This window comes from Ranitomeya imitator, chromosome 4, assembly GCF_032444005.1.
Source record: "Ranitomeya imitator isolate aRanImi1 chromosome 4, aRanImi1.pri, whole genome shotgun sequence".
NCBI classification, from domain to species: Eukaryota; Metazoa; Chordata; class Amphibia; order Anura; family Dendrobatidae; genus Ranitomeya; species Ranitomeya imitator.
The window spans coordinates 554,794,874-554,808,954 of record NC_091285.1 but is presented as its reverse complement, the minus strand read 5'-3'; the positions used below and the strand labels follow the sequence as shown (position 1 = coordinate 554,808,954).

At 42.2% G+C, this 14,081-nt stretch overlaps 1 protein-coding gene across 1 annotated transcript in view; it reads right to left on the bottom strand.

Moving 5' to 3' along the window:
• Window positions 1-14,081, bottom strand: part of LOC138674595 (uncharacterized) — a 39,896-nt gene that overhangs the window by 8,748 nt on the left and 17,067 nt on the right. Inside the window, exons 3-5 of the mRNA XM_069762410.1 lie at window positions 6,642-6,674; window positions 6,490-6,540; window positions 223-248 (exon numbers count right to left, since the gene is read on the bottom strand). Of these exons, the coding sequence (XP_069618511.1) occupies window positions 6,526-6,540; window positions 6,642-6,674 (48 nt within the window). The 3' untranslated portion in view covers window positions 223-248; window positions 6,490-6,525. The remainder of the gene's footprint in view (window positions 1-222; window positions 249-6,489; window positions 6,541-6,641; window positions 6,675-14,081) is intronic.

Below are 14,081 nucleotides of genomic sequence, written 5' to 3'. Positions count from 1 at the left end.
AATTGCTGCCATATGGGGAGGGGTAACATCGCCCCAGCTGCTGCAGTGTAGGGGCTGGACACAACATGTAGAAGGAAGAACAATGCAAGAAGAGACAATGTCACATTCTGAGGAGTTAGTCTAAATCTGCCCCAATATTCAAGTTACTGGTAAAAAAGGAAGTCACAGCTCAAAAACACAGACAGCAACTTATAAAACTGTAGACAAGAAAATGAAACTCACCGAAATATAAGAGGATCCACGTTTGTCTAATGAGGGGGGAGAGGAAAAAAAAAAAAAAAGTTAGAAACATGACCATTAGAACACAGCAATTTTATTCAGTGTGGTGAAGCAATGAAAATATGGCTGGCTTCACATTTGCGTAGGGTAGAGCTGCGGAGGGCTGTGTAGTTCCTTCGTTAAGCCCCGCCCACTGCCACACCTCTTCCATTCAGCTCTGACTTCGTCGGCATGTGTCCTGCATACCTATCTTTAACACTGGGTACGCAGGCCATGCGAATGTATGCGGATGCCTCCGTAGCGCCAAATGACTCATGCACAGGCATCCACATACATTCGCATGGCCTGCGTACCCAGTGTTAAAGATAGGTATGCAGGACGCATGCCGACATAGGCGGAGCTTAGCGGAGGAACTACACCGCCCTCAGCAGCTCTGCCCTACGCAATTGTGAACCTAAAGAATCACAAGTGATAAGCTGTGTGCAAACTATTTCAATCTGTCTGGTGCCGGCACGTAGACTCCCACTGCCAGGAGGAAATGAACGTTACTCCTCCCGGTAGCTTTCGGGTTTCAGTCATGGAGGCGGCACCAACAAGGGTTCAGTCACCGCTCTATGTATAGAGTGGCGGATGTAACATAGTAACATAGTTAGTAAGGCCGAAAAAAGACATTTGTCCATCCAGTTCAGCCCATATTCCATCATAATAAATCCCCAGATCTACGTCCTTCTACAGAACCTAATAATTGTATGATACAATATTGTTCTGCTCCAGGAAGACATCCAGGCCTCTCTTGAACCCCTCGACTGAGTTCGCCATCACCACCTCCTCAGGCAAGCAATTCCAGATTCTCACTGCCCTAACAGTAAAGAATCCTCTTCTATGTTGGTGGAAAAACCTTCTCTCCTCCAGACGCAAAGAATGCCCCCTTGTGCCCGTCACCTTCCTTGGTATAAACAGATCCTCAGTGAGATATTTGTATTGTCCCCTTATATACTTATACATGGTTATTAGATCGCCCCTCAGTCGTCTTTTTTCTAGACTAAATAATCCTAATTTCGCTAATCTTTCTGGGTATTGTAGTTCTCCCATCCCCTTTATTAATTTTGTTGCCCTCCTTTGTACTCTCTCTAGTTCCATTATATCCTTCCTGAGCACCGGTGCCCAAAACTGGACACAGTACTCCATGTGCGGTCTAACTAGGGATTTGTACAGAGGCAGTATAATGCTCTCATCATGTGTATCCATACCTCTTTTAATGCACCCCATGATCCTGTTTGCCTTGGCAGCTGCTGCCTGGCACTGGCTGCTCCAGGTAAGTTTATCATTAACTAGGATCCCCAAGTCCTTCTCCCTGTCAGATTTACCCAGTGGTTTCCCATTCAGTGTGTAATGGTGATATTGATTCCTTCTTCCCATGTGTATAACCTTACATTTATCATTGTTAAACCTCATCTGCCACCTTTCAGCCCGACAGTAACGACACCCAGCATGACTAATACTGAGGTGCAGTTACAGCAGCTGCTCACTATACACAGAGGGGTGACTGAAATCGCGCCAGCGCCACCCCCGTGACTCCAGCCTGAACACTACTGGTAGGGGTGGAGTTCGTTTCCTCACGGCAGCAGGGAGCTAAGTGCCAGCGGGCAGGTTCAGAACGCCATTAACCTGCAGATCAACAGTGTTTATCATGTGACATGTTCCCTTTAAAGCTAGAAGGGAGCAAGGAACCAACTATTGATACTTGTCAGATGAGCACAAATAATTTTTTTCCCAAAGTGAAAACACCAAGGCCTCATTCAGACGTGTATATCACTGGTCTGAATTCAGCCTGAAGATTAGATTGCATGGAGCTCTGCAGAATACTGGCATGTATTCATCTGCACCGACATACAGCAAGCCACGTGTGTGGGAACAGGCCCTGCACGGTCATGAATATCTAAATGGTGCAGGAAAAAGTAAAAAAAAAAAAAAAAAACTTTCCTGAAAAATTTAGAGTACATAACTGCCAAATCTCCACAACTGATTATCCAGGGGTAATGCTTTCCTACCTATCCTATATTAACTATTGCTCTTTATGGCGACATTTAGCCACTGCATCTCCTCTGCTCCTGACCTTGGCAGTCATGACATTCACAAGTCTGGTGCTGAAGACATCGCACGCTGCTATTAACCCATTCAAGTCATGGCAATTTCCAGTTTCTCTCCCCTTCTCTGAAAAGTCAACTATATTTTTCTGTCCCCATAGCCATATGAGAGCTTGTTAATTGCAGGACGAGTTGTACTTTTGGATTCAATTCATTTTATCACATGATGCACTGGAAAGCGGGAAAATAATTCCAAGTTAGCTGAAATTTCAATTCCAACATTGTTTTCTTTTACCATATTCACTATATGGTAAAGCGGACCTGCTAATATGATTCTGCACATCAGTCCGAGTACGTAAAAAACAAACAGTTTGGTTGTTTTTTTCTTCAAATTCAAGGGGTGAAAAAAAGTTGAGAAATTTGTAAAAAAAAAAATGTTTTATTTTATTGTCATTTTCAGAGACCCTTGACGTTTTAATTTTTCAGGATACAGGGCTGTGTGACTGCATATTTTTTGCACCCTGAGCTGACTTTTTTTACTGATGGCATTTGCGATCTTACTGCAACGCTGAGTCGGCAAAAAAAAACAAAAAAACACATAACTGGCTATTCTGATTTCTTTTTTTCATTACGCAATTTACCGATTTGATTAAATTATTTTATACTTTGATAGATCAGACTTTTACAAAAAGCAGTGATACCAACTGTGCATTTGTATTTTTTTTGGTTTGCTTTAATTTTAAGAGGAAGGTAATTTGAACTTATGCTTTTTTTTTTTTACAAAGAAAATAAAAAATATCACTTTTTACTTTAACAGCCCCTTATTTTAGGACTTGCACTACATTTGCTATGGTTTACACACTTTCAGCATGAAATAAAATAAATAAAAGGGTGTGACTTCTTGGAGGAGAACCGCCCAGTATGTGGCAAAAAAAAAAAAACCCGCAGACGAACTGTGACAGATTTCTTGTGCAAAGCTAACTAAAAGTGGTGTGAACTAACACTAAACAGATTCATCAGCATGACCCACAATGATAAGAAACATGTCAAGACTGTCATCCAAGTATTAGTATTGACAAATCTGCCTCAATGGGTTAAGCAGGTAGAGGAAACATTGTCAATAGCAGTCCTAACAGCTTCATGGTTTTAAAGGGTTCTCCCCACTTTTGCTGACCACTACAGAATTTAGGAGATGGCCATAGACATGATATTTAACTGTTGATTCTTGGCAAATTCATGCGTTTTCATTGCATCTGGTAATCTCATGGGTATTTCCAAGAGATTTTGCACAGTAAGGATTGAGGTACTTGAAAAGGAAGACATTAGAAGGACTGATGTGAGGCATTAATCTAAAATTGCACAGGTCTAATGCAGCTTAACCATCTGATAGCAGCAGCATTTCACCAGAGCAGACTTAAAAACATTGCAATCTCAACTTTTTCCATGATATCCCAGATACTGTTGACTGGCTCACGTAGAGAGCTTGATGGTAGCAGTAGGTCTAGATTCATTTACAGTGGTTATCTCAATATAAGTACTTTTCAAAAAGAATAAATAATGTGTGGTTTTGTAGATCCATTACTATTTGTAGTAGTGTATTGCAGTTTCTCCGGAGTCTGGAGGGCAGGGACACAGTGGTGGACTAACATGCTCAGGAGCTTCCCTGCTCATGCTGCAGTGATGTGACTGTCAGAGGCCCATAATAGGTGGAGAATTACAGTATCGAGATAAATACCTATACGTCTACATCGATTAACTGTTCACTACTGGGATCACTGAGGCGGTGTGAGCACCATTTTCTCTAATGAGAAGACAGGAGCACAGGAGTTGGCAGAAGAGAACAATCCACTGCTGAGAAATTCTGCTGTTTCCTGTTCACATGGGACAAGCTGTTCTCACCACAGGAAGAGACCAAAATTGTAGAGGGATGAATGAAGCTTAAAGGGGGAGAATTTTGACTGAAAAATATAATATATCTATCTATAATTTTTTTTTTTATTTGTAGGCTAACCCCCCTTTTTATATACAATGGTGCTAGTGGGTTGAAAAACTGCTGCTCCCAAGGTCCACCTTCCTCCCGTGACCCGACAATCTATAGCTAGAGTTTATGACAAAACTCACTGTAATGAGGCACAACAGTTTTGGACAAGATGAAAACCTGTTGTGTGAAATTAGTGAGAAACACAGCTAGTGGCCTTATGCCAGGGGCAATAGGGGACATTCTTCACAAAAGGTTTCAGGTATTTGATTCTTTAGTAGGCAATGAGCAAACATTGATCTGTCTAGAAATACAATTTCATTTAATAAGTTTTTTTTTAACATTTTATTGTATTTTAAACACTTACTGTATTTAGTTTAGAGTTTAAACTCAATACCAAAGTAATGCTTCATAAACGCATGAAACAAGTGTCCCTAAAGTTCCTAGCTGGAGTTGCATACAAACTAAATATGTAGTCTAGAAAAGTAAAGAAACAAAATGCAAATAATTGCAAGGTACATAAAGTGTGAGCGAGATCCATACATGGAAAAACACATTGGTAAATTCTAGTGCTGAGCGAGTGTACTTGTTGCTCGGGTGGTCTCCGAGTATTTATGACTGCTCAGAGACTAAGTTTTCATCGCCTCCGCTGCATGATTTACAGCTATCAGCCAGCTTGATTACATGTGGGGATTCCCTAGTAACCAGGCAACCCCCACATGTACTCAGCTGTATGATTTACAGCTATTAAACAGGCTGCCGTGATGAAAACTAAATCTCCCGAACACTAACAAATACTCGGAGGTCACTCGAGCGTGCTTGGGAAAACCCGAGCAACAAGTACAGTCGCTCATCACTAGTAAATTCATATAATGACACCGATGAGGGGAGTGTGAGGCTCATAAGTGAGGAGGCTTATAAGCCTTGCAATGCTCCTCTGGGAAATTAAATATGCAAATTGCCTCTTCAGAGGAAAACTTTATGGGAAGCAGCAATCCAAAAAGTCACTTACAACCCTTTAATGAGCCTTGCCATATGATTAAAGATAAAAGGGAAACCAGAATCTCAATTTGCATACAGCCAAATCAGATCTCGTACGCTGCACTGAAGAGCGCCAATACGCAAAACACTGTCTGCAAAGATTTATTTTTATCCAAAGTCATATGGCAAGGCTTGTTAAAGGTGACTTAACAGTGACTTGTAGGATTGGCACTTCCAATAGGTGGCTCTACAGTTCAAGTCCTCTTCCTCTCTGAAGAGACACTTTGTATAAAAAAGGTTGTTAATTAAACTGGGCGTCTGGCAGATTACACAATGTGAGGTATCAGAATATTTTTTGTTAGATGGATGAAGCCTTTCATGTCCCTCCCCTGTACCTCCTAACTTTGCAACGGATAGCCTGGCAATTTGCATTATATAATTTAATACACTAATGGACAGTATATTTAAGACAATTAAAGTCATTTTAGAGAATTGAGACAAACATTTCAATATATATTTCAAGAACTCTTAACAGATGTTTCTAAATAATAATAATAAAAATATATATTTCTATCACACACGTATGAACAAATATTGAGTGGTCGTCTGCATGAACGCAAAGCAATTATTGATTTTACCAGTTTTGATGTGTTCACTTTACTACAGGTATTTTTGTACAAACTACAGCCGATGGCTCCACATCCCCAACTAATGACTATAGTTTTTGGACTTTGGATCATTTTGCAGTCGTATGGTTTCTGCTGGGAATGTTAATGCCAAGCCCTAGTACATTAATATATAAATTCTAGAAAATATCTTAAAAAAAAAGGGTAAGCTATCAGATCTGTATGAAATAACACAAATCTAAACTTATGACATCCCGTATAATCGTGGAAATTAAACCCCAACAGTAGTAGCCTGTATAATTATAAATATTATAAATTATATTATTATAATATACAGATCTTAATGTATACTTACTATTCTGAGGATCTGTATAACACACTATGCGAGTAATAAGACTTCTACATAGAACAATAATTTTAACCACTAATTGAACATTTTTAAACATTACCAAATAAAGCCTTATTTATACTAAGTTAATAAAAAATTAAAGCAGTTTAAAAGTATTTTTTCAAAATAATTAACTTGTATAAAATGTAAATAAAAAAATACATTTTTGTATTGCAAAGATAATCTGTCATTTCTAGAACGCAGACATACCTGGTAACAGGCATCACTCTGCAGACGGTCATACATCTATTTTTTGATTACCTGCGAATAAAGAAGTCATTGTTAATGTCAAGCAGAGACATCCAAAATCATTTATTCCAAAGAAGAAATAAAAGGTGTAGTAAGAACTAGCACATACTCACTTCCATAAATAAAGACCAGGAATGTGCATCCGCCTGAAAAACAGAAAAAAAAATCCTATAAATATACATATCACTGGTCTGTCCAAGGAAATACAGAAACATTGCACTGGGGGTGGGGGATCGTCTATACAATACTTGGAATATTAAGTGTCCAACCCATCTATAACTATATAATGAAGAAACACAACATCTCACAATAATCATCACATTAATAATATATACGACATAGGAATAGGAGACACAAAACAGAACAATCTGGACCAGCCTTTATAAAATAATTCTTCTAAAACAGAAGCAGCAAATTCATTATCCAAAGGCTAAAATGATATACTCCCCTCCCCCCAACCCCAGAGCCAGGGATACTAGGGGTTCTATTATGTAATTGAGCCCAGACAAAACTGGGGGGCACCCCTGGATCTTACCTCACTACATAAAAATTAAAGCAGCCTCCCCTCCATGTATGACATGTGCAGAATTATATGTAGGGTCAAGAGGCTGGGCTCTGGGTAGGGTCGGCCTTCACCCCCCAGACCAAGCACCCGGGCTATCCAGCGTGGAGCTGTGAACAAAGGCTGCTGCCTCCTTCTCCAGCGCCATTATGTGATGCCGTCCTCTGCCTCACAGGCAGCCGGGGAGTGAAATCCCACTATCCCCTAAACAAACAGCCCCCACCGTCTACTCCTGAGCCCTCACCCCCAGTCGCCCACTCTGACACTGAGAACTTGGGGCTCCGTGCCTGTGTTTACTGCCCTTCTCTCCACCCTCCATCTTGCTGCATCCTCCTCCATCTCCTCAGCACTTCTGTTTTCTCCGAACAGTGCTGCCTCCTTATCAACGTAGAGCGGCAACATGCTAATGACAGAGTGCCTCCCTGACGTCACCATCACATGACCCCGGAGGACGGCGCTCTGCCAAAGAGGCAGTGTGTGCAATATCCCTGTATTTATTATTAACATTTATTTCCGGTGTTTTACAAAGCCCAAAATGACTGTTAGCTGGACATATTCTAAACTTACTGCTATAGATGGTCAGGAATCAGGCTGGAGTCCGTTCCCACTGCATTCTCAGTATGGAGCCTCAAGGTCACTCATTCCACCACTCCCTGTGAAAACACACATTGCATGACATTAGGACCGGTTGGAGTATTGCCTGCAGCACAGCAGCATCATGCTGCATAATAAGCGCATTCCCGGGGATGCATACGGAATTAAGTAAATGTCCAGATACGTTTTTCAGCTTAAGGCTCTGTCCTCACGATTAGGAACAGCAACGTTTTGGACGCAGAGTATTTTTGCTGTGTTCTAATTGCTGCACTAGTTTGTCAAGATTCACCATTCAATTGGCCAAAACCCGCAAGGGAGAAATGGCCATGCTGCGGCTCGTAAACCCACACTGCAGATCAGTTTACGCAGCGGTAAATACAAGCACAGTGGGCATGGGATTTCTATAAAGCCAATACACTGCTTCTACCGTAGAAAGCAACGTTTTAGATGCCACACACACTTGATTACACTTTTCACTTTCGACCGGACAACCCCTTTAAACATGTTCAGCGTTAATGCTGTGGTAAGGGTTAACAATCATGGACAACTTACGTTTAGGGAATAAAAAATATCTAAAAATCAAACATGGGTCATGAAAGCTAGATAGAGAATAGCAACAATTATACCTTGTGTATAATAACACACGCACCATGTGTGCACTAGTCCCTGCGATACATGTACGTGTAATAACCCTGCAGACACAGGCAGCCTGAGCTGGGAGAGGCGGGCACAGCTGACGTCACACGGAGGGCAGGACCCTGCACTGCCGACGCCTCCGTTACCAGGAGGCCCAGGAACCAATCACATCAGCAGCAGGCACAAAATGGCCTTTGAACTCCTAGAAAGCAACTTCCTCCTCCTGCGTGTGGAGAGCTCAGTGCAGCACAGAATGGCAGCCCAGTGCTGCAGCACAAAGGAATAGCCATTTTGTGACTGAAATAGAAATCCAGAAAACACTGAAGCTAGCCGCTTTCCTGCCCAAATCATCACGGCATTCTCACATATCGAATCAAAGACTAACCATACAGAGTAAACAGCTAGGGCCTATTGCTCCGGAAAACACTGTTAAGGCCCTATAAATAGTTGCCTGCCTGACCTTGGAGGATGGCGCCCCCGCTCAATGTTAATTTTCTCAGATATCCCTGCTGGTCTGATTAGCCCCTATACTAGGGAAATATCCCCCTTCACTTAGCAAACCAGGAGGGGGAAAAAAAAAAAATAAATAAAAAAAATATATATATATATATATATATATATATATATATATATATATATATATATATATATATATATATATATATATATCCTAATCAATGCTTCTCTGGATAATAATTAATAATGACATACAGGTTATAAAGGCACAGATGATTGGCCTCGGGGAGAACAAAACATCCAACACCGCGGAGACACCATCACGTGTTTCTCAACGCAGTGATTCCAGAACACTGCCCCCATCCCTTATGGGAAATATGCAGATGCATACAGGTTATAGGCTGCTGAGGAAAATGATCCCTGTGTGTCTCATATCAGGTGCCTTGTTGCTGATAAATCATCTTTTATCGCTTTATATAAAAGCCTCTTCCTGGCTCCGGGGAGGATGCTGCCTGAAAGATAACTCTGCCTCCAGAGCTTATTTTACATGAAGGGGGAGTTACCAGTGTGATTATACCTGACACATCGGCAGGTTCCTCTCAGCTTCTATCTCACAGGCAGACAGTGCTGTAATATAGCAGAGATCAAGAGCTGGAAAAATGAATTTACAAAACAAAATGTAATTTCTCCTGTTCTGTGTTAGTTACTTGACTCACCTCTTCATGTAAAATAATCTCTGGAGGCAGAGTTATCCTCCAGGCAGCATTCTAATAGCCTGGAAGAGGGCATTTACATATGAGAAAAATGTTGATATGATTGGAATAAGACATTGGATCGCAGACTTCAAGGTATTATTGTTATTCCCTACATGCCCAGATAGACTGCTCAGGAGGGTGGATCCTACTGACAGATTCCCTTTAAAGAAATGATATTATAATGTGGCCCAGATCAAGTAACCCCATCTAGCACTTAATGCCCTTAACCAGTATTAGATAACACTATGGAATAAACCAAAGAGGATATTCAGCAATTGCACATTATATAAAGGTGTCAAATACTGTCTCTTTTTGAAAATAGCATGTTTAAGTAAATCAAAAAGGAGATTCAGCAATAATGATAGCTAAACCATAGCTACTGTGTGAAGATTGTGAGCATATAAACAGTACAGTGTGGCAGAGACACTGTAACAGTATGTAATCACATGGGTATTAATATAACACCAGATCACAGTGAGAATATATAATGGCATAGGTGTTCCAATCAGCACCACTAACGGTACTCAGATTACTCAACGTTTCCCCCTACGCGAGATCTTCCTCAGTAGTGAACAGCGAAAACACAGTGCTAAATGTACTGCACTATGAACAATGTGCTACAGGATACTACTTATCTTGGCTTCAGGGATATAAGGGGCGCTGATAAGTGTTAAGTTATGTGCACACGTCAGGATTTTTAGCGGTTTTTTTTGCGGAATTTCGCCATAAAAACGCTATAAATCCGGTAAAAAAACGCTAACATTATGCATCCTATCTTTTAGAATGCATTCCGTATTTTTTGTGCATATGTTAGCGTTTTTTTCCGCAAAAAAAACGCATACCACAAAAAATCCGGACATGCTCTATCTTTTTCCGGATTTTCTGCGGATTTCCTATCAAAAAGGACATTCCGGAAAATAAAAAAAAAACGCAAAAAATCCGCAAGAAATCCGCGCGAAAAAAGCACGCGGATTTCTGGCAGAATTCTCAGGATTTTGCCAGGAAAAAATCCTGACGTGTGCACATACCCTCAGATGGGATTACTTGATATGGTCCACATCATATAATTTCTTTAAAGGGAACCTGTCACCAGGTTTGGCTGATGAGTTAAGGCCACCACATTTCAGGGCTTATCTACAGCATTCTATAATACTGTAGATAAGACCCAGATCCAACCTGGAAGAGAAGAACAATAACTTATACTCACCTGCGGGGCAGTCAGGTCCAAGGGGTGTTGCAGGTTCTGCAGTGCGCAGGGCCTCTCTGACCATTCCCAGCACCTGTGCACTGCAGTACTTTGCTCTGCCCTCAACAGGGCCGATAAGTACACCTGCGTAGGAGCGCGATGCCGGGGAGCCTGTGAAGCAAGCAGGAGGGCGGCGCCGGACCAGAACCTGCGACACCCATCGGACCAGACTGCCCCACAGGTTAGTATAATGAAAGTTATTTTTCTTCTCTTGCAGGTCAGATCGGGGGCTTATATGCAGCATTATAGAATGCTGTAGATAAGCCCTGAAAGGTAATGGCCGTATCTTATATCGGCCAAACCTGGTGACAGGTTCCCTTTAAAGAGAATCTGTCACCAGGTTTTTCCCCATTAAAAGTAGAGCCAGCACCTGTACGCCCTTTGTTACATGATACAAGTATTGTGTATATGTGCCCAAAACACTTGTCATAACACAAAATACATTCTTATTATACTCACCTAAGGCACAGTTCAATTGAAATCTCTGGTCTTGGTCCGGTGCCTAATCTCTTCTTGTCATCGCCATCTTCCTTTTTGCTTCCTGTAGACGATGTGTCCTACATCGCACTCCTGTGTATGTACACTTCTTTGTCCTGGCGAGGGTAGTGCAAAGTACTGCAGTGCGCATGCACAAGGAAAAGGCAAAGCGTGCCGGCGCACTAGAATACATTGCTCTGCCCTCGGCAGGGCAAACACAAGTGTGCCTGCCCAGGAGCTCGATGGGGAACACTGTAAATCATGTAGGATGTGTCATCCACACGATTGCAAGAGAAGAGGCACCAGAGACATCCATCGGACCGTGCCATAGGAGAGTATAAGAAAAGCCCTCTCTTATGCTATGAAGAGCGCAAGGAGCACTTGCATACAATATTCTAGAGTGCTGTAAATGAAGAGGCACAAGTCCTGGCCCTAGTATATATGGGGAAAACCAGGTGATAGATTACCGTTATAGTACTCCGATTATCCAGACAAGTATTGATTAGGATATATTGTATTTTTCCCTACTGGTCTGGTAAGTGAAGGGGAATATTTCCCTAGCATAGGGGCCGATAGGGACCCCGAGGGAGATTTGACACGGAGCCGTACCGCCATTTGCATCTACAGAGCGCCATCGTTCACAGTCAGGCGGACGACTATCTTTAGGGCCTTACAGGGAACCTGTCACCCCGTTTTTTGAGATTGAGATATAAATACTGTTAAATAGGGCCTGCGCTGTGTGTTACTATAGTGTATGTAGTGTACCCCGATTCCCCACCTATGCTGAGAAATAACTTACCAAAGTCGCCGTTTTCGCCTGTCAATCAGGCTGGTCAGGTCGGGAGGGCGTGTTCACAGTGCTGGTTCTTCCTCAGCTTTACGTTGGTGGCGTAGTGGTGTGCGCCTGTTGAGGTGACTAATCCACTGTGGGCACGTGAACAAGCAGCGCGCGATCTGCGCTGTCATCCCTTTCGTCGGTGGGGGCGGCCATCTTCCTGGTGCCGCGCGTGCGCAGATCGAGTGCTCTGCTGCACGGGGCTTCAGGAAAATGGCCGCGGGATGCCGCGCGTGCGCATTAGAGATCGCGGCGGCCATTTTCCCAAAGCCGAGTTTGCATCTCGGCTTTGGGAAAATGGCCGCCGCGATCTCTAATGCGCACGCGCGGCATCCCGCGGCCATTTTCCTGAAGCCCCGTGCAGCAGAGCACTCGATCTGCGCACGCGCGGCCCCAGGAAGATGGCTGCCCCCACCGACGAAAGGGATGACAGCGCAGATCGCGCGCTGCTTGTTCACGTGCCCACAGTGGATTAGTCACCTCAACAGGCGCACACCACTACGCCACCAACGTAAAGCTGAGGAAGAACCAGCACTGTGAACACGCCCTCCCGACCTGACCAGCCTGATTGACAGGCGAAAACGGCGACTTTGGTAAGTTATTTCTCAGCATAGGTGGGGAATCGGGGTACACTACATACACTATAGTAACACACAGCGCAGGCCCTATTTAACAGTATTTATATCTCAAAAAACGAGGTGACAGGTTCCCTTTAACAGAGTTTTCTGTAGCAATAGGCCCTAGGTGTTACCTACTGCTCTACCCGGAGCTCCTTTTGGTCACTGGCACATTTTTTGTGTGTATTGTTTTTAATGGGGCAATATTGGAATTATGTTAAGGAAAACCTAATATTTTTTAATGTGCATTCTCACATATGTCCCCTGATAACAATGCCCCTTCACATACGTCTGTTTTTCTCCTCATGCATCACAGAAAACACATGTTTTTAATGAAAACTGCTACAGCTTCATCTGAGGCATTTCTCTAAAATGGCTGCCAGTCACAAAATGTACGCCAAGGACAGAGGAGGGCGAGGGCTCTCACCGCAGGAAAGAAAGCCCAGCATTTTATGTGCAGGCTCCATGACAGAACATTACCTCAGATATGTCCCGTATACGTCTGTCATAATAACTCAGGTGTTTTATCACAGCTGCCGATAGCGACAGTGTATAAAAGTGTATATATCATTAGGGGAATTGTAGCATAAGAAGCACGGCTGCACAGCTAGTCACTGTGTGCTTCATGTAATGGCACCATATACCGATAAAATACACCACCGCCACATACTAATAGCTCTATAATAGCAATATTCAGCCATAATACACTGATAACATACTAATCTCTATAATAGCAGTATAACAATACTCACACGTACACCAGTAACGCTCATAAAAACGAGCACACGTATGTCGGAGATATTTTAAGTTCACATAAAATGAACTTAAAAAATTAAATTATTGAGCACCAGAAAGGGAGAAGTTTGTTGGGGCAGACGGCGGAGTTGAGGGGGGTGGTGGGTTAAATTTGTGTTCTCTTTGAGGGGCATGCGCATGCTTGTGCACATTAAATATGTACGAGACGTATAATTGTATTTTTCTCCAAATGCTTGCTGTTACTCTTGATGAACAGCTAAATAAGCGTTTCTTCGTTTAAAGAAAAAAAAAAAATACATTCTTTCAAAGAAAAAGTTATCAGCAGATATCATAGAAATGCACCATAAGACACACAGGACTGTATCTCATCCCTGTACCCATGGGCAAAAGGAAAATAAATGGAACTGGATGATTAACCACTTTGGCATTTATCAAGGCTGTGCGGTGTTATATTTCGGCTACATATTAAGATACAAATAAATACTAAATGAAATGTTTTATGGCAAAATATAATGAAAAAATAAAACTACAACATTTAGAAATGAGGGTAATCGGAGACATATAATTGTATATAATTACACATACTTTAGTGTGATTTATTTAGATAATTTAATGTCCT